The sequence below is a fragment of the Charadrius vociferus genome, unplaced genomic scaffold (genome assembly GCF_000708025.1).
Source record: "Charadrius vociferus isolate BGI_N301 unplaced genomic scaffold, ASM70802v2 scaffold50, whole genome shotgun sequence".
Taxonomy (NCBI): Eukaryota; Metazoa; Chordata; class Aves; order Charadriiformes; family Charadriidae; genus Charadrius; species Charadrius vociferus.
Genome location: NW_009646445.1, coordinates 319,089 through 346,517, shown reverse-complemented (window position 1 = coordinate 346,517; position 27,429 = coordinate 319,089). Strand labels below are relative to the sequence as shown.

The 27,429-nt window shown below is 41.9% G+C and overlaps 1 protein-coding gene across 1 annotated transcript in view; it reads right to left on the bottom strand.

Moving 5' to 3' along the window:
* SMOC1 (SPARC related modular calcium binding 1) overlaps positions 1–27,429 on the bottom strand; it is a 160,756-nt gene that overhangs the window by 66,456 nt on the left and 66,871 nt on the right. The window contains exons 2-5 of the mRNA XM_009882460.1: positions 23,244–23,415; positions 15,075–15,187; positions 4,411–4,510; positions 2,202–2,249 (exon numbers count right to left, since the gene is read on the bottom strand). Of these exons, the coding sequence (XP_009880762.1) occupies positions 2,202–2,249; positions 4,411–4,510; positions 15,075–15,187; positions 23,244–23,415 (433 nt within the window). The remainder of the gene's footprint in view (positions 1–2,201; positions 2,250–4,410; positions 4,511–15,074; positions 15,188–23,243; positions 23,416–27,429) is intronic.

Genomic DNA, 27,429 nt, shown 5'->3' with positions numbered 1-27,429 from the left:
CTTCCTTCCCTTTTTGTCTTCTTGCAAATGGCAACCTTTGCAGAAAGAGTCTGAACGCTCAGCTAGAATGGATGGTTACATGCATGCTGGCTAGCCACCAGATTTTAGAGAAGCCAGACCTCCAGCAACCATCTTGCTTCACGGAAGCCAGACTGTTCTTGGTTCCAACCTTCCTGGCAACAGGACTCAACACTGGAATTTTGAATCAAGGTAATTAAGTCAAGAAAAAACACTGATAAGAAAGCCAAATTCATTTTTAGATTAGGCATTAATCACTAGCTGAAAAAGTAATGCTAAGTCTACCAAATTTTAAACCAAATTATTTCAGCTTCTAAAAGCCCTCTTGATTTTAAAAGGCCTATTTAATAATCACTCACAAGTATTTTTCTAATATGATGGAGAAAGGCTAAAGTGGCTTGTCTGGGGGCTTCCAACAGATATGAACAGATAGAGAATTGGAGGGGACAAAGTTTACACGACTGCTTGAAGCATGCTGGCACCAAAAGGAAACGTTTTCCTTTTCTTGACAGCTGTCCTGGTTTGGGCCTGCCAGCCTGAACCACCACAACAGCTTACTGCACAGGATGTTTCTGCAGCCATGTGACCAAGTGTACCATTCTTGAAACAGGATGCCACAGGCAGCACCAAGAAGAATCAATTTATGTTACAAATTTTAGATTAATTCATTTTATTTACAGTTCTTTTTTGCATGTTCCAACCTCTGAGTTAATAAAGGAAGTGAAGTGGAAAAAAAACAAGTTCAGATGTTTTCCCCTTTTGCTCCTGTTTCTTATGAAATTCTATGTCAGCTGCTTCCAATTCTAGAAGAATTGGAACCAGGACTACTTGGGTAGGAAGCCTACAAACAACCCCCACTCAAAACTAATGCAGATTTCAAGAACTACTTAATCTGCTTGGACTTCAAGCTAGACTAGCAAGGATTGCATTAAAGGAGTGATAACAATGCGTTCAGGTGCGAATTATACATTAACACGTAATTACAGGTTTACGGAGACATCTTATCTAAAGTAAGAAGCAGGCTTCAGCATTCAGTCTTAACTAAGGATTTTTCCTTGCATCTTTCTTACCCCTACTTTTTCCTAAGCTACTATATACAACCAAAAGACTGGAGAACAGATATGCTCAAAATGCGTCACTGCTCTGAACATCGCAACCTCTAATTCCTGTTAAGTGTTTTCAGGACTAGATTGACAGTCTCAGCATGGAAGATGTTCTTCAAATTAAAGTGTTAGCATCAAGGTATCTTCCTGCATTTTGAAGTGTCAGGAATAATTGGTTTAGAGAGTCAGCAGTAAAAATCCTGCTTCAGGTATCAAAACAGGAACTTCTCCCAGGAAACAGCCTTCAGCCTCACCAGGAGGAGTGAGGATTCCACACTGTTCTTCTGTAGTAAGGAGACAAACTCAAAAGTTGACTCTGAATGGGGCTAGAAGGAAGAAGGGTTGAAAAATCAGGGTGTGGAGAAGGCCTAAAGACAAACTTGACTGCTCATCAATGTACACTTCAGTGGTCACCTGTCCCAAGACTATTTCAATGAATGCAGATCAGAGGACACAGAGAAAGGCTACAAATATACATAGAAGAACAATAACACATTTAGTGCCTTGCTCAGGAAAGGCAAGGATTGAAAAAAGGAGTATAAAGAAGGAAGAACACCACCTAATCCACACAAGAGTGAGGTTTCCAAGCACAGCTAGGGTTTAATCCAGTGCTGCTCCAGCTGGCCAGAGAGCTTTATGCTCTGTTAAAAAACCCAAACAAACAACACCTTTCAATGCATATAAAGCCACAGCCATGACATTGGCACTCCTGACTCCCAGTGTGCTAGTCATATTGATAGCCTTCCTAATCTCTAGGGATTTTACTGAGACATGCTCAGTAGTTGACTTTGAAGCAAACAAGCAGAGGTTATTCTGTGCCAGCTGCCCCTTTGGGAAGATCTGCTTTTATGTACTACATCTCAGTTGATGAGCACGAAGCAGAGTGCACCTTTTTCTACTCCACAGGGTGGTGCACAAACAGACTGTCATCTTATTCCACCTGCTGAAGGAAGAGGTCTAAAGGCACATAAGCCTTCCACACACCAAGCTGGTTAGAAACCCAGGTTCTGAGTTCTCAATGGACTTGGCTGCACAGGTACTATTAGAAAACAAGTTGCTGAAGCACAGGACTCCACTCACCTTTCCTTCCCGAATTACCCTGGCTTGATGGTTTATCAGTTACAGAACCTAGAGGGGACAGAAAAAAGAAAAAAGACATCTATTTAGATGCCACATGATCCCACAGAACATATAACGTCACATTAATAGAGTCAATACTTCAAATCATAAAGTGTCTGTTTTACTTGCCAACAGCTCAGTTTAGGATTCAGAGAGCCTGTGGCTTCAACCAACTAGGATAGCATAAGGAAGTTTTATGCAGTAAGACGTTAAATCCAGATGTGGGTAAACAAGAAATCTTTAGTAGCTGGATCCAGTGATTTGAAAGAGCTCAGCAGAACAGTGTGCTAGTAAAAAAACCTGGAATAAATCCAAGGGCAAGAAGGAAAGATCAATAAGAGTCCCTTCTTTCGTTCGCAAGTGTCAGGAAGAACAAATCAAAACCAGGTGGGGAGAGTGCGCAGGGAATGCAAGGGGCAGCATTCTAAAGGAAAGGGATTAAGTGGGACAATTTGCAGAAAATGGATTTCAAGCAACCCCTGAACATCCCCATCTGTTTGAAAAGGGACACTGAATAAGATCCAGCACGCACTTGAATACAACATATCTTGGGTTTTTTAATACAACTTAGATCTTCACATAATATATGATTCTACACTTGTTTCTGCAGTTTGCTTTAGTGCTTCATCACATAGTTTTCCACTAAAACTTGAACTGATGATCAAAGCTTTTTGAACAAATCCATTACCAAAGTGTATAAGACAAGCTCTTTTTCTCCTTTTTGAGCAGCTTTATACCCAGGAAACATTCTTCCATGCACCATTACTAAACAGTTCCAGTGATTATTGATCCTTCAGTGAACATGGATCAAAAGTCAGCTCCAAATGAGGCAGCTCTGACAGGCCCAAGAGTCTGGTCAAGACAAACTCTAAACATAAAATCTATTGCCCAGGCACTTTCATTTGCAGATCAGCTCATCACAGATCTACTGTTGAATTAAAAGTAGGAAGCATATACCAAATATTAGTCAACATAGCCCTAACATCTGTGTGTCCTACAGTACACCATGCCTTTACTTTCCTGGTAACACAATTTTATAAACAGCTTAAGACTAAACAAACAGATCAGAAAAATTCTAAAACATGGTCTACCAAAACCATATAGTGGGAAAGATAGAAGAAAGTCATATTCTAAGGTTTAAGCTAAATTACTGTAGCATTTCACCTTACATAAAAACAGGATATTAATCTTATTTTCTTTCCACATACCTGTGAAACATCAAGCATTCCCTCAAGCTACATTGACTCACTGGTTCCCAGACAGTTCTCCCACTCAATTCAAACCCTCACGCAAGTCACTATGTTTGCTTATTACCACAAAACACCCTACAGCCAAGACGACACTGAATAAGGTGAGAAGGGTTAAAAAAAAAGTTTGACTGCTGTCATGCTTGCATCAAAGGGGCAAACACTGCAGGGCCATAGGAAAATCTAGAGCCCAACCTCATCCCGCTTGAGTCATGGGCTGTCATATTGAATGTGGGGAGAAAAAACAAGTAACATCATTCTGTTTTAATTAGAGAAAATGATGGATTTGGGCCCAGTAAACCATAGGGCAACAGAGCAGTCTCAGCCTGAGAGCCCACAAGCACATCACTTAAACCCATCTCTGGGCCTCCCTCTTGTGAGCCCAGTGCTGTCCAGCCCCGTGACACAAACATGGGGATTCTGGAACTGAGCAACATGATCAGAAGACTCAAATCCATTAGTACAGCAAAACCCCAGATTTGGGTGCCAGTAGTCAACAACTACCAGTTTCTCATGTAACTACCTGATCAAACTTTAACTGAAGTCACTCTGCAGGCAAAACGACTCCATGGCTCACTCCATACAGCCTGAGAACCACTTTAAAATACAGCTCATGGAAAAAAGTTATCCCATCTTGTGACTTGTGCCTTGGCTACCACAGGCTGTTACCTTAGTGTTTTTTTCTCAGCGAGCCCTGCAGGAGTGTCTGCACCCTAACTGCAGCACGGGCAGGCCACAGTCCAAGCTCTCTTGCAGCTTCCAAATGCCAGCAAGCACACAGGGAGATACAAGCACAACTGCAGTGCTAAATTGGGTAAACTCGCCGAGTCACCTGAAAAGATTAAGTGCTCTGAACAGGACACATTCTCCCCAACCCCCTTTGGTTAACAAATTAATATTTGTTGAAGCCACTCCCACAGTACCTGAACATACAGGAGTTTTGTTCTGTACAGAAGAGCCGCTAATAGGCTTGCCATCAGGTGTCACACACCAGCAGTATCCAGTGTAGGTATGGCACTGCACCTGTTTAATAAAACAAAGAGCAGGCATTTCATTGCTCATTCTATTACCCACCACTTTTATTATAATCCAGCATCTTAGTGGAAGTCCCAACCCAGGTGCATCACAAACACATGCTTCAGAGTGAGGCAGTCACAAGAGTGTCTCATATTATCTTTTCTTTCTCCTCTCACCTCCCTCCCCCCCAAAAAAAGGTTATTTCTCCTACTCCAACTCCTTTAGCCACAATTCAGAAGGCAAAAGAAGTTACAAGTAGTCAGTTGAGAACACTTCAGTTTGGGGATGTAGCAGTTGTGTCTCAGCTCACTCCACCCTCTGCTAAATCCCATTTATTATTTACCATTAAACAGTTGTCCCACTGCATCACAGCTGGGATGTGGAAAGGCCACCCTGGCCTAATTCCACAGCCACTGCTTGAGAACAGCATCTGCGGGTGTTTTGAGAGCATTTTGTTCAGTAAACATGACTGGGAAAATGCAACGCTGGCTTGCTATGTTAACAAACCTTCTCCAGACAGATTTAAGCTCTCTCCTGTTACTATGTCAACCTAGGCAGTAGGAGCAAGATCCAACATGCTTGCTCTTCATGTATTGACAGGGTCTTAAGAACATTTGATGAAATCTCTAATGAGCCAAAAGGTACTCAGCATAAGATTCATCTTGCCTAACTTTAAAGCTCTACTTCTGAACTGAACATCTAGAACTGCCCGGTTCCTTTCTTCACCATGGCAGGACACCAGAATGACTAGTTCAGATGTGGACATCTAAAGTGAGAATAGATAAATCCTGATCTAGCAGAATGGTCTCAGCAACTAGTAACATCTATGCAGATACTAGTTCAGTAGCTTAACATACTTTTTATGATACTAGTTTCATCCAGCTTAACAAATCTAATTACAGCCTTTGCCTCAGTTTTCACGGAGTGGTCAGCATTTGGATGAAATTCAGGTTGCCTTTGACTTCCCTTGAGACAAAAGTGATCATCATACAGGCATCTGTGTAAATACTAACAGATTCCAAAATCCTTTCTAGCAAACACGCTTTCAGTTGTAGCTGAGTGCCCACATCAGTACTTCCATTATCTTAAAATGGTATAGAAATGCCTACGTTACTATAAGTTAGAGATGTCTCCTTCAATACATTTCTGAAGAAAAAAGCCACAAAATGAGATCACTTCAGAAACTGCCTTTTAATTTTACTTGTAAATTGAATTCTGTCCATTCTCTCTTTCTCCAAACAAGTTCATTGAGGCCTATTTCCCATTCCAGTCCTTTCCACACAGAAGAGAAGAGTGATGGGGTGTTTGTACCATTCCCTTTATTAGTGATCCTTCAGAGCTAAACCAGTCATTCCCCCTTGCTGACAGCTGGCTCCGATTCCCTAAGGTAGCAGAGTTTGTTCAGAGACTTAACGACAGTCTTTTTAAAAGGCTTTGAGTATCACATAAAACATGATCTAAGAACAATTATAGCAGTACCACGTGTTTATCTTGGGTTTTACTAAAGTGCAAATCAATCGTTTTGCCTCAAGCAAATTCACTTTTAGCAGCCAAAATCAACAATAATCTCATGTATCCATGCTACTAGAGTCACTGTCACTGCTTCTTCGTTTTTCTCTCAATATATCACAAAATTGATTGCAAATTACTCAAAAGCACTATGAAAGTAATTAGCAATAATCAACTTGCAAAATTTCTTATCACTCAGTAATCAATTGCACATTCCAAATGAGTGTGATGGAACTGCTTGGGTTTCTGTGTTTAGTATTTATCTTTGCTAATCACAAACACATTATTGCATTCCCAACAGCACAAGAAGCTGTCTTTACATCTGAGCATTAATTGTAAAAAAAAAAAAATCTTACCCAGAGATGAAGTCAAATTCCAGAACAGGGTCTTGAATTTGTAGAGCAACACCATTCCATGTTGCATTACAGAAAAAAATTCAGTGTACCCAGCATTTAAAAGATTCAAGCGTCAGTGACTTGACAGTCCTTTAGTCAAGCCTTCTGAAAATAAGTACATGGCAAAGGAGTCCAAAAAAGTGTATTGACATAAATCTAGGACAGATGTATTAAAGAGCATGTGAAGCAACTTGTCTCAATGGAGACCTACCAGTTACATATACACATTTATGCAAGCCAAGCGCATTACATTCATAAAAGCAAAGTGATTTTATAAATAAACTAATGAATGCTGGTCTTCCTTGGACTGGTATTCCATGACCCTTTCTTCCCCTTGCTTCCATTAGAAAAACAGAAAAAGAAATAAATCTCAGATTGACAGCACTTTCACAACCACCATATGTTCTACTGCAGCACCAAAGGACTTCCCTACTACTGATAATAGCAGCAATGACATCTCAGCCCTTATCCTAAAGGCCAGACAACTACCCATGAAGAACAGACTTCAGAAACCTCAAAAATCACTGCAGTTGGTTTTCCTGTATGTCATCATGATGAGAGATGCTACCTTTCACCTTGATACATGACCAGATCTCAGCATATTTAGGTGTCATAAGAGTTGCCTACAGTCTAGAGTTTGCAGCTTAAAGGCTGGGGGAAAAAAAAAACTGGTATGCTTTTCACCAGTTACATAGCACTGCTATAGCACTGGAAAAAAGTAAAGGCAATAGCTGATCCAGTACCATTTCTAAACACTGTGTGTAAATGCATACTCTACTGTAAAGTGTCAAATATTCCCAAGCACCTATAAGAAGGTAACTTGAAAACTCAGGTTCATACTTTAATTTTTTCTAATGCATTACCAATTATCTTAGGTCTGAGGCTTTTTTCCTACATCCCTTTTAAATCTTCTACCTGAAGCTCAACCTCATTCTAATCCTACTCCTACAGTATCAAGACTTTAAAATACTGTTATAATCAGAAAAGTAACTGTGTAAAAGTGACATCTGTTTACAGCACAGATCTATTTTCAGTTATTGAGTTAATTTGGGCTCTACCAAAATACATGTTAGAAAAAGCATTTGAGTTTTTTTGGTTCTCAGTCTTCTAAAGCTAAGCATTGTATCAGAGAAAACACATCAATTCTATATAGGAAATAAGCTTGATTAGCTGCAGCTTGGCTAGCACAGAACACTCATTACTGCTGGAAAGGCATATTATGGAATGACATCTCAAATTAACATACACCTGTCCAACAGCTGAAGATTTTAGTTATATAATAGGAAATCTGATAAACCTGCAAATTGTTTGAGGTCTTCCAACAGATTCCCCATTAACACCTATACTTTAAAAAAAAAAAGAAAAATCAAACTGCAGTTTAAAGCTTTGCAAGCACCTGAATTCCTTGGTCATGCAAGACACTGTTCCTGTTTTTCAGGGATAAGAGAGATGCCATCTCAACTGTGCCTCAATTGAAGGGTGAGAAGCATAAGGGACAAACCCAACAAAAACTGCTCTGCCACTGTGAGAGATGGAATTGTTTTGCTTCAGCCATTTTGTGCATCAACGGCACAAGCAGAGCTGTGTAACTGAAAAACAACTCAAAAGTAGAAAAGTGTGAATCGGGTTTGTGATAGGCTAACGGGTCGTGAAAGAATGTGCACCCTAAAGTACCTGACCAATGGGAAAAGGGGACAGGACATAAATACCTGAAGTTTTGTAGCTAAGTGTGCTCTTTGAGAGGCACCCGACTCAGCTGACTCATTTATTTTGATCTGGAAAAAACTTTTATCTTTGCTTTGAAGACTTTGTCCTCTCTACATTTTTATCCATGAGCAAGCATTTCTCACACCACCATTGCCCAAATTAAGAGTGTAGCAGCAGCTCCTCTACGCCTCCCTGCCATCACAATGGGTGAAATCAAACAGGAGCTAACATACTAGCCACTGGCCCCATGAATAAACACCTGCTCTTACCGAGTTTATTACAATATGAAAACATTAGAAGTGCAGTCACTGGCAGACAACTCTGACTCTTAATTTCCTGAGGGGAAAGAGCAGCCACTGTTTGGGTTTCTTCAGTATCTCACTGGCAATGCCTGAATCAGATTCCCAAGCAGTTGAAAGCTTCTCAACAAGCAAGCAGCAGCATCCCTTTACAGTCACTTGACAAAGGAGGATCAAGGTGTTGTTTCCAAAAGATAAAATGGAAGTGGGAGAGAAATTGCATACACATGTACGAGGGAGAGAACAGGGGCAAAGCAGTTATTCTGTGATGGCTGAGACCAGTCTCTACAGAGTTCCAGAAAGCAGAAGTTTGCTGCAAGAGGCTTGAGAGTGCCTTGGACAAGCACTGGACTGAGCACAGGAACAGCAATGCTCAGACTAGCCTTTCACCGCAGTTCAGATGAAGAATTTGGTAACCGATTCCTATCCCATCACAGATCAGACAAACATCTCCTGGCTCCTTCCAGAATGGAGGGGACAGGGGAAGAAAAACATTCCTTCTGCATTCAAAGCAGTACTTCTATGAAAGAAGAAAATGCACTTCCAGTTTTTGAATGGCACTGCTGAGGGTGAGAGCAGGCAGCCAAGCTACTGCCCACACTCACAGCATAAGGCAAGACTCCAAATGCTGGTTTGCACCCAGGTGCTCCTTGTAAACACTGTAAAAACAGCTAAATAAATTGTTCCAAGCCAGTAGGTCATCTGGTCTGACCCAGAGAGCAGAAGCAATTCCTTAATCAAGCCTTCCCTTTGTTCAAGCCACTGAAGCTCATCTGGAGAGTCTTCTGACCTTAAGTTAGTGGCATAGAATTGGCACACTGGCCTGATGGCTATTTATCCTAACTCTAAGTGGTGATGCCTCTGTTCTAAGTGTATCGCTGTACTGCTTAGACACTGATGTTGTCATACTTTCTGCTACATTAAGAGTCAGCTGAGTATTATGAGAAGCCTACCTTGCCTTTACAGACAATTTTAGGGAGCTATGAATCAGTCTGCATCTTAAGTTTGAACTTCTGTGGGACTGCAACCCCTTAAATTATTCTTGTCACTTTTTCTGTTCCCTGCTCACATTTAATTCTTCCCAAATGATGTCGTGCAGACAAATATTCCCACCAGGGCTTTATGCAGCAGCCACCTCCCTCAAGTCTATGCACCATTCAAGAAATGCTTGCTCCACAGGAATTTCACTATTCGTACAACCAGGGAAAGAAGTGATTTGCGGCAAAAGAATCTTAGCCACGGTCAAGGGCATTCCCAACACACACTGACACAGATACCAGTTTTAGCTCAGCAGATGGATCCCCAAGAGAGGCATTCTGCTTCTGACACAGAATGTGACCCTTTAAAGTTAAGAACGATCTTACATTGTCACTTTCCTTTAAGGATGTCCACTCCTGCTTTAGGAATCTATTCTTTGGCTCTCTTGACTGGTACTTCTTTGAAAAAATACCATATATAATCAAAGTTGCTACCTCCTTACCCATCCATGGGTTATCTTTAGCTCAATATACAAATGAGACACAATGAGAACTGCAGGAAGAAAGCAAGTGCCTAAGTAGCAGACAAATCTGCAGAGCAGTATTCAGAGAGCTCAAGCTACAGGTTTCTACAGAAGGGATATCTTTTAATAAAAAAGCCAGAACCATCTACTAATTAAAGCACAGACTCTTTATGAAGAAAGTTTCTTTAATCTAGCAAGACAGACTGTGGTTCTTTCCTTTTGAAAGGAGAGGTTAAGTCCTTGAGAGCTTAGTATTGCTAGAGTATGAGCTCTGAATAATGGAATAATAGACAGCATCCAGGGAATGCGGGACGTGTCTACACAGTGCCCCGCAGCACTGTGCTGCATTAAGGAATGAGTTTGTAATTCTTCCCAGCATCATGCTACACTAGCCAACACAGAGGAACAGACGTGGATCATGAGGTCACACTGAAGACAAAGAGCGCGTTCCTGACTTCTGTAGAAAGGGGTTTGTTTGTAGGACTTAAGAGAAAGCTGTACTTTGTACATGCATTACAATTTGTAAACTATTGCTATGGACCCTAATATAGATCAGTTCTTCCAAAGAGATTTGTATTACCAGATGTGGGAACGCTCTGAAAGTTATGTGATAAACTGCTCTGACAAAATCAGCCCACTAACTGATCCAGTCATAAGACAACAGGTTTGACTGATGCACTCCAAGAGAAATCTCAGTGCTGCATCATAACTGTGCCAGCAGCTGCAGTTTTGAGAGCCCTAAAGTCAAAGAAACTCTCCAAGGAGACTTGCTCTCAGCCACTTGTATGCAGACTTGCAAGGGAAAGAAACCACAGCTAGACAGTGGAAGGTGGCAGCAAATAGCAAGACACCATAAAAAGCCCCACAAGCCTACACCCCCAAAGCAGGGTTAACATTATTCATGTTCATATTAATCTGTCTGAAATGGATCCCGTTTAAAACCTCAGCAACCTTTTCTGCAAAACTGCTTGGGGGGAAAATATGAAGAATGCAAGTCTCTCTCAGCCCATAGCAACAAGCCCGATGGCACTAGGCAGCAAAAGAAAGTGTGCAGATTACCCAATAGAGCCTGTTGTTTATGAAGAACAGATCACAGCAGGTTAAGTGCAGCATGGAAAGGGAATGGCATTTATTTTAAATACAGCATAACAGCAAAAAGAAGAGAGCAAGTCTTGGGAACAGAAACTGGTTTTAGTCATGTCCAATTTTGCACAACAGTATGTGACCTCAGTTACATAATTAATCAAATTACTCCTATCAAATGAACATTCTTATTCTGCAAGTAACTCATATTTTATCTGTGTGCTTATATTACTGTGGGCTAAGTGCAGAAAACTTTTGTTATAGGAAGTAATATTCCACACACAGACTGAAATACAAAGAAATAGCAATTCCAGAGCAACTCATCAGGTCTGCTCCCATTTACAGTCATCCCATCATGCCTGCAATGCCACCACCTCTTCCATGCTGCAATCCATGCCACATTTTTATGTGTAAGCAGTGCTAAAAAGGGATTTGATAAAAATCTTTTCAATACACAAACTTGCAGAATAAGGAAAGCAGCAGACTTGGAGCATAGAAACAGCTATGAAAACCAGCTAATTGACAGGTGCCTCCTCCTCTTCATACAGTACAGAAAACCCATTACAACTACCCATGGCTAGGAAAACTGGCCATCCAAGCAATAGAATCAATGGCAACACTTTTTTGGTCTAGTTTTACAGACAATGAAAAAAAGACAGATTATACAAGTGTTTAAGACACACAGGATGTCTTTCTAATGCAGAGTTTAAATGCAAGCCAAACCAAGGTCTTTTCCTTCAGGGCCTCCTCCCTTTCACCCCTGTTACCACATCCAACTGTTGGGTCTCAGAGCCAGTTGCTCTACAGGGAACTGGGAGGAGATAAGGCGAGCGTGGTCTCCCCTCTGCAGCCACAGCCCCATGCAGCACATGCTGCTGGTCACAGAACAGCAGAGCAGCTATGTTCTCTCCAGCCCATCCAATTTGCTGTGGATCCAGCCCCAAATTCACACAGTTTTGTACTGCGTGCAGTTCCAGGAGCGGGAAAGGGCAGACTTGAGTTGCTTGCAGAGGAACAGCCTCACTTAGTGCTGCTTTCAGTGTTTACCCATAGTGATTGCAATTTAGCTTCTAATTCAGAAGATGATGATAAACCACAAAAGCAACAGTTCAATCTGGTTAAGCCCAAGCAGGTTCTGTGAACATCCAGTTATCACTCCCAAATGCAGCTCCCAAGCCTGCATTGTTTGTGTTTTTCCACTCCTACAAAACTATAAAGCATTTCCAACAACTAATTAGACAAAAAAACAGATCTTTTGAAGTCTGATGGCAAGGACAATGATGTGGACCTGAACAACTACTGTGTATGCACCTACAAAAAAGAGGCTCAGCTGAAGACCTAGAAGCAAGTCATCTACATCTTGAGTGAGTGCTGTAACAATTAAGACATTCGATATTCAAAATTATGCGTGCATCATTGTTACCCCTCTGATCAGAACTTTTCTTCTATCCAAAATATTCCTCCAAGAACAGTTACACAGAAGGAAGTTGTTGAAAAAATTTTCCTAGCCAACTCTACATACAGGGTATATGCTGAAGCATATGCATCTGCTTTAATTCTTGTTGGGTTGGGGATTTAAGGTTGAAGAGCATGGTAGGTTATTTCTCCTAGAAACTTTCTTGAGAGATGCTGCTCTGTTCTGGACTTCCCAACAGATATTTTGTAGTTTGGATGGAACAACTCTCTGGGTAGTGAACCAGAATAAACTAATAACAGTTCAGAGCTGACTTCAGCAAGGCCTCAGGGTCTTCAAGAACTGGCCTACCCAGCTTCCCTGCAGAGCAGAACCTGGGGTTGCTAATCCTCTGCACAAGAGATGCAGTATCCAGGCCACCTCCACCAGATGAGCTCTATTCATGAGTTGCTGGAAGCAAAAACCATTTAGACTGTTCACCAAAATTCTAGTTTTCATACATCCTTTTAAAATCAAAGTTTAATTAATTGGGACCAGAAGCTAAAGGAAATATTTCTCTCAAATGCAGGCTGAAACCAGCTAGCTTCCTTGGACATTGTTTTTCATTCACATCTTATGCAGGGACAATGACCTTAAATGCTGCAATATAAATGATTAAGCTGGTTCCTGAGGTATGTGGAACGTGGGGTATTTTTACAATCCAAGGAATGATATGAATTTCAGTTAATTCCAGCTACAAAGGGATCAGAGGCTTCCTTCCTCATGCCAGGTAAAACAAAAGCATTTCAGTGTTCACAGATAGGACTGAACAGAAGAATGTGAAATATTGCTCAGCTGCCAGCTGAAAACACACAATTTTTGTAAGCAGTTTCATGCTGCCCCTTCACTGGCAACACACACTGGCCAGGGAATGCGCAGAAAAGAGGCCCAGCAACTGCTTTGCAATATAGACACCAGTACCAACCTTACAAGTAAACCTGTCTGAAACAAAGCTTTATCAACTGCACTCTCAGTCCTGCACCCCCTACTTTACTCTCCAAGAGGTTGATGGACGGATGACAGAAATTGGAAAGTCAGCTTTCCTCTCCCCTTTTCTTTTTTTGAACCATAGAGTTTAACATGGAACACTCAGTTGGCCCACTGTGCTAGGTTTTATGAGTATTCCCTTCCAGTGCCAACATAACCTGAGCAGCTCTACACAAAATCAAATTTCAACAATTGAGTGTAGTTAGACCGCAAGAAACTGCAGCCACCTTCTCTCTTACCCCCACCTTCTCAAGATGGTCCACACCATACACAAATATGATGCTGCTCCAAAGAAATATGCAAAGTTGGCAGGATGGATAACTTTTCCCACTTCACCATTAAAAAACAAAATAAAAACACTCCCACACACCAGATAATGGGAGGGTAAGGCTGAAAGAATAAAAATTTTTGGTGGGTTATCACAAAAAAAATCTTTCATCTTCCCCCAGGCAGCACAAAGTGTTTGAACCAACCCCACAGCTTTTTGTCTTTCTCATCTTTTTGAAGCCAATATTGATTTTATTTTGGATTTTTTTTACCTTCAAAAGACATTGCAAACAATAACTAACGAATCCTAAAATTTCTCTAAGGCACAAGATCTCCAGAGCAGTGCTAGATATAGGGAAGCTAAGGCAAAACCAAAGTTGTGTGATTTACCTAAGTTTACAAAGTAGAGGTCATCAGGGTTGCAGGATTTTGATTTTTGAGACATATGTTGAACTGAGCAGACAGCGTACCCCTCCTACCTGCTAGGGAACTGCACAGGAGCCATTTTTAAGGCCCAGTTCAGTTAGCCCTGGGACACTATTCAATATGCTAGTGGTAACGGAACCAAGTATCACTCTTCATTTCTACTCTGCCTTGGCAAACTACTCTTCCTCTCAAAGTCTCCTTCATGAGGGCTTTCTTTTTGCTATAACTACTTCAACTTCTCTGGAATTCTGTAGGACCTCTCCCAGTCCAACTATTTCTGAAGGATGCTCAGTGGCCAGGACTGACTATTCTTTTTTCACAGATATTAAAGACCAAACGTAAGGCTCCTCTGCTAGTGCTGCCCGAGATAATTGCTTCTCAGGAGAAGAAGCATTATGAAACAGTCTGCAATCCCAGCACATCACTTAGTTCCAGCAAGTAGACGGTGAAGAATCAAAACCCCAAACAAAGCAGTCTCATCACCTCTCTGCCAGACCCCCAAACCACAACAGCGCATAGAACAGGAAACAGGAGTCTGTCACTACTAAGTACCCTGCAGGAGGAAGAGGCTCAATAGACCACTCTTTTGCTGAGATAGACGAAGCACAGATAACAGCAGAATAAGCTTGGTCCACCCTGTTCTGTGAGCCACAGCTCTCTTTGCAGCTCATTTTCAGGGAAAAATTGATCTCCCCCACAGCTTGTTTTTGTTTCTGTGCTATGTGGGAGGTTGATGCCATTTTGTTTCTGTGCTACATTGGAGGTGGATGCCATTATGGAATCAAAGCTTCCAGTTTGTTAAACAAGTCCCAGCTCTCAACACTTTCACCTAAGTAACTGAGTCAGAGCATCCATGCTGCTATCATCACTTGGCTCATGCCTTAATAGTGAGTGTCCTGCAGCCACTGGGAGCCTGGCTGGAGGAAGCCAATAAAAGTTTTACCTGTGTGAATGATCCATCCTCATTGCATTCTGGGATGAAGACTGCTTCCTGGGGCTTCTTTGCCTGTTCCAGTGCTTGAGTTCTCTCCAATCGGCACTTGCTTTGGCCAGCATCTACAAAGATAAAAGCAAACCCCACTTAGGTTACAAACACCATTTGGTTTCTTCAAAAGCTACCAGATACACCACACAGCTGCAGGGGGAAAAGAGCCCCAAACAAACAAATATAAGGCATCAAGGACCATTACCTGCACGTCAATGAGGCAGCCATGGAGTTAACGCTCACAATCCCAAAGACAAATATGAACCTACACAATCAAACTATGAGCCAGTTAAGAGCTGACTAATTTCCTTGGCAATAATTTTTATGGTCATCCAAGGGCTCTGGAAGGTTCCTCTAAAAAGTGCTGGAGCACAATGTCCATGCAGTGAAAGGCCCTCCCAGAGGGAGTTGTGTTTGTGTTAATACTAACAGCCTGAAACTGGATGGCTGAGCATAAGCCAAGTAATTCAGGCCCAGAATTGAGCAATGTGCAGAATTCAGCCCCAGCAAAGCTTCTCTGAGCAACTCTCCTAGTAGGGTGCTAAATAACCAGCAACCCATCTGAACTTCCACCTTTGTATGGTTCAGATAAGGTAGACAGGCCATTGCCTGTGCTATCCTGAAACCCAGCTTCTATCTCTAGTTCCAGGGCTTACAGCCAGGTGCGCATTATACTTTCTCATATCAGTTACTCACTTTGCTGCCAAGTAAAAAACTGCTCTGCAAGCAGAACTTGAAGGGGTTAAGATCTCAGCTCTGCACTTATTTCAGATGAAGGCAGCATGTAGCATGACCTTAACCCCTTCCAGGTCCAGCTCACTGTTACAGAGCATAGACTCAGATAAGCCTAACACTGATGACTGATGGGTCAAAGAGGAGAGTTCTGCCCTGCAGAGATAGATTGACTCAGTGTTTACATTTAAATACATGATGTCTAACAATACTGCTGTTCAGTCTAGAAAGAGAAGAAAAACAGCAAACATCTGTCTCCATGGTACTCTGACACAGGGACTAGCATAGCACCTTTTCCCCACAAATCCACTGACTGAGGGATTTTCAGTGCGGAAACTGCAAAATCTGATCATCGGAATCTTTAAGTGGTACCATAGAGAGTGATCAAGTTTGAGTCCCCATTCTACCAGGTCTGGAAGTCACATTGTTTAACAAAAAAATTCCACTGGATCCCAGAATATCCCATATTCTGCTTCACAGATCACATGAACTTCAACAACAGAATCACTAATACCAGCACTGAATTAGAAAGCCAGTCTGGGTTTTCCACTGAATTCAAATTGCATGGCAATAGAAGCGATTTCCCTCCAAGCATATCTAGGTGCAGAAACCTATGACAATGCTGCAAACAGTTTTGATAAAGACGAAGATCAAAGCTTTCAAGCTGAGTACTTTACACAACTGAGGACTCAAGAGACTAAGTTTCCAGTTTACCAACAGCTTCATTTTAAAAACATATCACATTAATCCCAAAGAAGGATTTCACAAGTCTTCCAAAATTATGGAAATCAAACCCATCTCTTTGGAAAAAGTCATTATTCATAGCAATAGTACTCAGCACAGATGCCTGTAGCTTAGGCACTGGGTTACAAAGCAAGAGTGCCTATACCAATTCTGCCACTGACCCATTGAGTGACTACAAGTCAGTCACCCAACCTCCCCATGACCTTGTGTCCCTTCTGATCCTATGTCACTCATCTTTAGACTGTAACTTGTTTGTGGGGTGTTCGCACAATACCCTTAAATATGTGGAGCTTTGCTCTCAGGTGGACCTATTATAAGCTTGTATAAAGAGCAAGATTGTTACTCACAGAATGATAAGACTTTCTTGAATAAAATTTACACTGACTTTAGAGAAGCAGTATTTATTTGTTTTAATTAGCCACGATATAACCTCTAAGCAGGAATTTTCTTTTTTCTTCCTGCTTGCCAAAGTGACCAGGTGATCCTTGTTTGCACACCTCCACTGGAGAACAGTCCTGCCAACGGTACTGACCCTTCCAACACATGCTCATTCTTTCAGCTGCAAAGGAAGCAATGGCAATGCTGTTAACTGGAACACCTAACTATCACCTGCAGATCTCCTGTTCAAGCTTAATAGTTTAATCTTGCTTGGTATGACATAGGACATTATTACAAAACCAGATGGTGTGGCTGCACCTTCTATTTTATAGCTAGCTGTCTGACTAAAAACACCTTTAAGTTCTGCTTCACAGTAGCAAAAAATTCAGCATAGACTATGCATATCTGTGCGCATAAGGAAAGGAAAAGAGTTGCAAATTTTTCACGTGACAATCAAAGCACAGATTCACAAATCAAAGTGTGTTTCCTAGTCTCTCCATCCGAGAATACAGGACCGCAGGCAGGCCTATCTGGTTCCTCTCCTGAACATAAAACAGAAGCGTAAAGCATTTCCACATAGAATCTGCTTTAGTGCTGGCACACTCACAACTACATGACTGAAACTGGATGCTTTACCACATAGTTGGTAGGAACAGACATTTTGTGGTATGCCCTGTAGTACAAATATATTAGGAGCCGAGGCAGAAGGGAGACTAACTCAGATCTTTGTCCAATTTGTCTAATGAGCAGACAAATGTGCACATAATCAAGCCCTTACTATAAGGAGAAGATAATACAAACATGTTACTGCTAAAGTGACTATGTCCCTCCTGGCAATTTTAACTGGCCTTTATAGATTGAACTCTCTACTGCCATCCAGTAAACCACACTGTGTAGCAGACTACTACTACACCAGAGCATTTAAGAGCTTATCGTTGTTGCAGCATCCTCTTTTTGAAATTCAACCCTTGGCTCAAGTGATGTCTCTTCACAAATTGCTGCTGAAGTGCAGAGAAGACAGACCATTTTTCTCTTGTTCATGAACACTCAGGCCCAACTACTTCTCCCATCCTCCCTCATTGATTTCCAAAGGTCATGCCAGTCCTTTTACAGCCTTGACTTGGAACAACCACCTATATACCGTGCTGGCTGGAGAGGTGTGTGCATACCACTATCTTTTTTGTCTGTCATTTCACAGTTCACTTCCAGTAAAAACAGTGCCTTTAATATCAACATTTACCAGTTTGTTTTGAAAAGGACTGTCAATCCTTCTCTTCCTCACTCCACAGGCTGGTATTTTTATAATATTTGCATCAACATGTGATTTCAGTGGGATGACTTCACCTTGCTATTTTTGCTTTGTTAATTAGAAAATGTAAAATATTACATAAGTGCCAAGTGTTAAAAAGTAGCTGCCAAATAGCTCACCCTAAATACGATGCATTACAAATTTTACTCAAGCCTGCTGTTATGATGTAGATTCGTATACCCTGTGTGCATTTTGATTGTTTACCTGAGTGTTTCAGCACATTTACTTCCCTCTTAAAAATGTTCTCTGGAGTATCAAGCCCCAAGCTTATAAAACAGAATGGCATTAATGCATTCCAGTTTCACAGTCCAGACAGACTAAATAGGACTTTCTCCCCTCTCTTACATAAGGTGAAAAACCAAAACAGGATGACTTTTAAGAAAGCAGAGCTGTTTAATAATTTGACCTTAAATATCTTCAAACTTGTGACAGATTTACTGCAGCTCAGAAAGCTGCCTTTTAAAGAAAATTCATTCTCAAGTTGGTAGCTGGCAACTACGAGATTGTGAACTACAAGTGATGTTTGACATCTGTGGCCTAATCTGCAGAATGCAGGTGCACATAATTTTGGATTTTGCAATGAAGTTGGCTAGTTACCAGGGTTGATCTTATCCATGAACAGTTTATTCAAATGAGACCACCGTGTCCCTCATAATATACACAGTGCACTCCTGTGGCCCCAAGAATTCCAGCATCCTCTCTTCAACAGGCAGAAGCAGTTTTGACACCACACAACATCATGGTATAAAGACCCAAGCTACCTTAATAACACCAAGTAAAACATCTCCAGGCATCCACATAACACTAGCAGCAAAGCTATACAATATAACCACAAAAATCTAACTATTTTAATTCTATTTTTTAATCAAAAGCTCAAAGGGCAAAAATTGATCTAAGCAGCTTTTGAACTATTTCTAGTTCCTGTCTCACATACAGGCCAGGTCCCTACTAGGCACGAAGCAGTCCAGCTATGCTGAAGTCAGCAGATTCATACCCATTTACTCTGGCCAGCGTTCTGTGTCTTTGCATAAAACAGGCAAAAACTGAACCTGAGCAAACTACAAAAACATGCCATCTGTCCCACAGGGTGTCAATCATTTTCCACTCTCCCCTTTGTTTTCCACTTCATTTCTGACAAGTCCTGCACCTGCAATCTCCAGCTTCTTTCCTTTCATGCTGACATGCTTTGCTCCTTCTTTGATACCCACATACCATTTCTACTCAAGGGTTCCCTAACTTATTTGGAGCATAGCTAAAGACATGCATAAATTTGCAAAGTGATTGAAAGCATCACTTCAGATTTTATTGACTAACTGCTGCCAAGGAGGGACCCACTTTATTCTCCCTTGCCTAGGAATAAGAAAGTTGAAAGACAACCCACATGGATCTAGCAAGTGGACAAAAAAAGAGTGATTTCAAAGTATCATCTCATGTCCAACAAGAACAGTAGGTAGACGAGGTTGTTCAAACAACCCATCACTAGTCAGAAGGAGACCTTCCTTTCTAGCACATGAGCTGTGTTCATCCAGGTGTCCCAGGAGATGGGCTGAAGACGCCTGTTACAATTCCCACCAGTAACTTACAGATAGGTTCATCCTACATAGTGACTTGTGATCCAAGAACAAGCTCTATACCAGCAGACTTTCAAAACCTGGCATTATAAGCCTAAAAGGGAAGGTTTTAGAACACTCACACCAATTTATTTTTAATTAAATAGGCTAAACAAGTTGCTAGAAATTAACCAGTTAACAGAAAAATGTTTAAGCCACAGATATTTAATATACCCTAACAACCACTGCATAATCTTGAGAGCTTGCCAAGATTCATTTAACAAGTATTTGTCCTCCATCCCTGCAAAGTTTTGAGGCAGAACTCTTCTTTGACATCAGATCTTAAGATGCTTGCTGACAAAAGGTCCAGGTAGGAGTGCTTGGCCATGTATTTTACGTACAGCTACACCATCTGGAACTATTCTCTGGAATCTCATCAATGAGGCTCCATTTGTCATGGATGCCGTAGTTTGATCATTTTAAGCTACTCCTGACTTTTAACCCTTTGTGATGTGTGAGTGAGGGTTCGGAGAGAGTTCAGATAATTTAGCACTGAAGGAATTTCATCAAAAAGCACGTGAGGAAGCTAGCAAGGAACAAGAGCTGAATAAGTTATAGTTCCCAAAGGGCCAGCAAGTTTTCATCTTTAAAGGTCCTTCGTTTCTTGAGAGAAGAGAGAGCTAAGTTGAATCAAAAAAGGTTCTGTTCTCACTATGGAAACCATTCTGCTTGCCTTGGCACAAGCACAGTGTTATCAGCATACACAATTGGAAATGGTAATCTGGGGTGCAGAACTACACCTTGCTGTCCACAATATACTTCCTCTTTTCCTTATTTTAGTTACCTGTTCTTTCCCCTCTCCCCCTCAGAGAAGCAGCACAAGGTAAAGTTGCTCATTTTGTAAGGATAAGTTCTTGGATACAGTAGCTATCACAACTGCATGTAACTGGACTCGATGGCCCATGGGATCCCTTCCAGTTGTATGGGAATACTCCTGTAGAGCATCTCTGTCATGCAGAAGGAATGACGACTGTTCAGGGTAAGCCTGGTGCCCTACTGCAGAAGTAGAAGGTGCTCAAACACCTTTGACGCACAAAGGTGATACCTTCCTTTTTGCGAGTATGAGATACAGACCTGGCCAACTGCCTGTAATTAGATGCAACTGTCTCTTTGCCAAGAACAGTGATCTTTATGCACAACTAGAGGTCATACTCCTAATGTGACTAGAAAAACAAAATACCATGCACAGAGAAATCACCAGCAAGGTTAAATTTGAATGTGATAGGTAAAAGAATATTCCTACTTCCCAGGGATTCATATGAGTGTTAGTGGGTTAAAAGCAAGACTTGCAGTTGTCAAACACTCCCAAGTTATTAGGTACTGCATAGTACCACAGGGTAAGAGGAAAAAGGAAAGGGAAACATAAGTAGTTTCAGTTAAACATTTCAGTTATGTCTGAGAATGCAGAAAGGAAAGTATGCTTTAACTGTGCTTAAGACAAAGTCTTCAGTTACTTCTTTGGGACTCTTTGCAATCATGATATACAGTAGGCTGTGTAGTTTGGCAATGTTTTCTCCACTTCCAGAAACAGACACTTTTGCATATGGATATACCACATTTCAGATCACATGTTTTAAGTGACTGAACAGTGCCAGTTTATATGCTAGTATCAGCCATGGAGTTGCTTATCTAAGCCACTCTGGTCAAGTGATGAAAGCAAAAGCAGGACTCCCACCCTAACACTTCTTATTGTGATACTCAGAAGTGCATCACTTGCAAGAACTATAAAGCAACCCAGCAGTGGGGAGAAAACTAAATCATACAAAACATGCATTGAGCCAGCAATGTGCCCTGGTGGCCAAGAAGGCCAATGGCATCCTGGGGTGCATCAAGAAGAGTGTGGCCAGCAGGTCGAGGGAGGTCATCCTCCCCCTCTACTCTGCCCTGGTGAGGTCGCATCTGGAGTACTGCATCCAGTTCTGGGCTCCCCAGTTCAAGAAGGACAGGGAACTGCTGGAGAGGGTCCAGCAAAGGGCAAAGAAGATGATTAGGGGATTGGAACATCTCTCATATGGAGAAAGGCTGAGGGACTTGGGTCTCTTTAGTCTAGAGAAAAGAAGATTGAGGGGGGATCTTATTAGTACTTGAAAATACTTCTCGGGAGGATGCCAGGAGGATGGGAGCAGTCTTTTTTCAGTGGTGCCCAGTGATAGGACGAGGGGTAATGGGCATAAACTTGAACATAGGAAGTTCCATCTTAACATGAGAAGGAACTTCTTTACTTTGAGGGTAGTGGAGCACTGGAACAGGCTGCCCAGAGAGGTTGTGGAGTCTCCCCCTCTGGAGACATTCAAAACCCGCCTGGACGCTGTCCTGTGCAACCTGCTGTAGGTGACCCTGCTCTGGCAGGGGGGTTGGACTAGATGATCTCCAGAGGTCCCTCCCAACCCTAACCATTCCGTGATTCTGTGATTCTGTGAAGTAAGCTTTTTTCCAATGAGAAACTGTTTAAGAGCAGTATTTGAGGTCATGCTCATAAGTCACCTAAACTATAAAGCTTGTCAATACATTGAAAAGGCATTTCCATTTTAGAACAAGTTATTCTGACAAAGATACATTTTTATAATAGTAAAAAAAGCCTTCATAAACAAAAGTCAAGCTTAAATGTATGCTTAACCTTCCACAGGGATTTTAATGAGTTTCTCCTGTCACTTTAACCAATTGCTAAAAACATCTGTGCCATCTGTCCTCTGAGTCAATTGTGCTCTCAGAAAATGCATTCAACTTGATTTTCACTTCACTGCAGAAGCAAACCATTTGTGTGGCAAGACACCAATATTCCTTTATTAAGTTGCAACTTCATCTTTATGCTATGCTGAAGAGCTGAATTGAGAGAGAAACAATATTCTCACTTTTAAGTAGATGTGTAACAGCAAACAGGCAAAAGAGGCCATGTAAAGCCTTGCATGCATTGTCATCTTAATTAGCTCAGCACAGAAAAGCTGTGTATGTCTGAAAAGGGACTAGACATCTAATGTGCACAGCACGTTCTTCCCAACTCCACATTCCTGTCACTCAAAGGTCTCTCAGTTCCTTACCAGCACAGGTAGGAAGATCTCTTCTTTCAGGATTTGATTTTGCATTTCCATAGAGGTAGCTTTGCCAGCTCTGCAGACACATATTTCATCCCTTTTTCAGCAATGTCTCTGTCTACTTTGCCTTCTTTCATTGATAATTTGGTCAGTTCTTACACCTGCCACCTAAACACACTTAGATACTCATCCTCACATGAACACACAATTTCAATCAGATTACTCACAGACCATGGTATTAAACTCAAGGGTCTAAGAATCCAGTTTCTTATAAAGGTAGAACTCCCACTCCTCCCCTCAAAGGCACTTTAAAACCACCTACCTTTGCACCGGCCACGATGTGTCACGCTCAGACTTGACTCACGGCATTTGGCTCTCTGGTAGTCGCACATTGACTCATACGTTCTGCCGTCGGAGGCACAGAGGGGTTTGGACTGGGACCTGGAGCAATGCAGGTTACACTGAGGGTCTCTGTCACGGTCACTTATTAAAAACTGAAGGAAGTGAAAAAAGGGAGGGAGGGAAAAAAGATATTGGTTTTGTTTGGTTTCACAAAACAGAGCATGGTGTATTTTGTTTTTAATGACAATAGCAATATGGTCTATAATGCAGTTTAAGCTGCCTACCAAAGCTGACTTTGCCTGAAGGGAACTTAAAATGAAACACGTACATCTTTAAAAAAAAAAAATTAAGGGTCTTTGCCATTCCATTTTCTTTAATAGAACGGAAACATTACTCACTCTGCCTCACCTCTGAAAACATAAGATGTGCAAAGCCAAACACAACCCAAACAGGAAGGGCAATACTGAGTCACAACACCCCAACTTGCCCAGTGCCCTTCCACAAACCAGTATCTGGTACTAGCCAATTTTAGTCAGAGGTGCAAGAAACTTATCAACGAGGATGGAGGAATACTAAGGCCAATCTTGATAGGTTATTTGTAGTTGAACCATGGTTGTGGCCAGCTTTATATTACCAGTTATTTGTTTTTCAAAGCTTTACTTATGTCATCTGTGGATACCACCTGCAACAGCATACCTGCACACTCTCAAAGCCACGTTTTGTTCTTTCCTGATGACATCCTGCCCAGTTGGCAATTGCATTCCATGCATCCCACAATCTAACTGCACACTAGGTGAAAAGTTATTTCCTTTCAGAAGTTTGAACTTGTCATCTTTCTGAATACCTCTTCTTACCAAGCATTAAGTTCAGATGCCACCTGTTTTGTATAAATGTGGCGCTTTTTTTTATCAGTCTCTCGATGCGAACAACCCCACTCTCCCAATTCCTTGCCCAGGAGACTCCCTCCATACCACAAAACACTGCCATCTCCCTTCTCTGAAGGCAGCTTGGCTTCTGCCTTATCTTTTGGAGAAGGGAAAATGCACAATGCATATGAATGAGTCTCCACTTTCTGTTCACTTGTTCCTTGCAAATCCCAACATCTGGCAGTAGTTTACTGTTGTACCCTCAGCTGGACTCTGAGCTGCCTATAGGGCTACCCAGCTCTCTTTCCCAAGTTCATACTGTCTTCCTGAGGACCCCAACTGCCAGTCCTCTTTCCATAACCATTGGAAGAGTTTCACCAGGATGCTATAGTAGCAGCCCTTCCCATGCTACCCCAACCACTTCCCATACTACCCCACTTAGTGGTTAGTCAGTCAGACTTTTAACTATTACCCAAACCCAACCACCAGCTCACAGGAAGATTTCAGGGGACTCTTGAAACAAGTTTCATGAGGACTGAGCAAAGAAAAGGGAAGATAAACCTGCTTGGGGAAGCTAGACCTGCCTTGCACTTCCCCTTCCCAAGCTCCCATCTCTTAAGCCTCCCACAAGCCTGGGGGGGACACCAGAATTGCTCTCTAATACACCAATATCCCAGCTTGCTGTCAAAGCAGGTATGAGCTCAGCAGTTCAGAGCTGGCTGGCAAGTGGGCACTGACTGAAACCCTGCCTGCATGCACAAAGCCACGGCTCTCTAAGTGTGTTGATGGCTGGATGCCTTACAGGGAAGTGTGAGTCATTGCCATAATCACCTTGGTGTTACAGTTGCCTACAAAGCTGTCTGCTCTACACTTTGAGGTTAAAGCTGTTGAAAAAACATTGCCTGAAGCCTAGTTTGGGTTGGTTTTTAACCACTCTAAGAACATGCATCTCTGAAATTTGTTTTTTGACATTTAAAAAAATTCTTCACCCCCTTTCTCTCCCCAATTGAATGAGATTAAAAACATTGAGAAGTTGCATATTTTCATATAAAAACATATTAGCTCTGTACTGCTGCATCTTTTGAAGACTCATGCATTAGTTAAAACCCTATTTAAACATAACAGCTGGGAAAAGTAAGCAAAGTCTGCACTTGTTTTAATTTGGGTGGGGCAAACTTTTTTAAAAAAAAATCTCATGTCAGAGACTCACCAAAATTTGTAACAGCAGAGTTTAAAATGTTTTTGTTCCTTTTCTGCAACACTTTCTATAACCTGGCAACACCTGTTCCAAATGGGAAATTGGAAAATTTAAACCTGAAGGCAATTTTAAATGGTTTATAGAGACCTGGACTAGACTATAAAAACACTGTAAAGCTGGACCAGATTTTTGCCCAGTTCTTGTCAGGGATTGGACTATCACAATTTAGCTTGGAATTGCTCTGGCTACAGTAATGTCTTTCTGTAGCCCCCAAGGGGCAAAGATCACCAGTGACTATAAACATACAGCAAAAAGCAGTAGACTGAAGATGCTGAAGCTTCTTCCCAGCATGTGATGTCAGAGACCCTGAAAGACTCACAAGGCTTTTCAGCTGTCTGTATAAACAGACTTTAAAAGCAGAGCTGCCTGATAGCACAGTATGGTGCACATACAACCATTACATATTCAGTAAAATGCAGAAGCCATTCTGGTTTAGAAGGAACACGCGCATCTGCCATTTATCACAACTTTGAGGGCTTGAGCTTCTGGCATGAAACTTTTTGCAAATTCCTTGTGTCAGAAGTCAAGTTCCACAGATCAGAGTTACCCAGAGGTGCACCAAAAAAAAGCCAGAATAATGGTTCCCAGCATCAGACCATATTACAAACTTACTGAAAACTCAGCTTGTATCATGAAAACTCCCCTAAGCCTTCTGCAGCCTGTATCAAAATACTTAGTATGGAGGGGCCTTGCAGGCCAGGAACGCTCCTCCTCCCAGAAAGGGCATCTCTGAAGAATAAAAAGTCCTTGTCAGGGCTGACACAAATAAGCAAAAACCTAAGGCTACAGAACAGCTTTCCTCCAGTGCCTCCTCACAGAGGGACAGGGAGAAACAGCTCAGCATTGATTAATTATGAGGGCCTGAGGAAACATGCAGAACATCCCAATGCAGTCTATGAAGTTCTTGCCTACCCAAATTAAGCCAAGAACCATGTTATAAAAAAAAAAAAATCAAAGCCTTTTTAGCATTTGTAATTTGGATTACAGTAGAGAGCCCACACAGCATGTTAGGTGCTTTCCAGACACAGAAGATGCCACACCTGCCTTGCCAAAAAAGTTTATGGTTTACGTAGTTGCACAAGATGGTGCTTGTTTTGTTTGGCTGCATTATAATTGTAAAAGTCTGCAATAATTTCCAGAAGGATCCACAATTATGCCTGTCCGATCAGGGTTCTTCTCATGTGATCAGACAACACTGCCAGAAAGGCTGGATCTCCTGGAGATGTTACTTAAGGGCTTCAAAAACTCCCCCTTACAGTAGGACACCTGCTCCACTGTAGCTCAGAGCCCTTGTCTTTGCTCAGCAGCCCTGCCAGTTTTGAGACAGTAAAACGGTGGTTCTTTGTCTCGCTTCTGGCTGGTAAGCCTTCATGCTACAGAAGTGATCATCAACACAGACCACTCAGAGACATTTAACATACTAGCTGTTCTGAGCGTCCATCCCCTCCTGCCCAGCACAGAGTTTTCTTTCTGGCATTTTGCCTGTCCAAGAGCACAACAAATGCCCTCTCCTTTGTAAGCAGCCTCAGCCACTGGAAGAGAAACACTGGATGAATGCTGAAATATGTGTCTGCCCATGGGGAGAGCATATGAATCTACCATTTTAACAGCTAAGACTACAATTCATAAGTTACTTGTTCCGAGTTCTTTACTCCCACTTCTAGCAAGCAGGCGCTCCTTTTCCATGGAGCACAGCCCTGCTCCAAGAGCACCTTGGTTGCTGGAGGAGATACTGCTGAAGCAAGCAGATACTGCTGGAGCAATGTGCACAGGGTGCCCCGACGCTTGGCTACCAACCCTCCCCAGGTACAGCCAAGGCAGTAACACAATTCTCTGGTCTTTTCAAACCAGGGGAAGCATAGCAAGACAAAGTATTCTGCCTTTAACACCAAATTTCCTATCATGGCCCTTGAAGCTCAAATCAAAGCTTGTGATCCTAACTGCCTCAGGATGCCTTCACAAACAGGCTTCGCAAACAACAGAATCAACACTCAGAGCTGTGCCTGGTGCTGTACAGACACACAACATGAACCGATCTGACT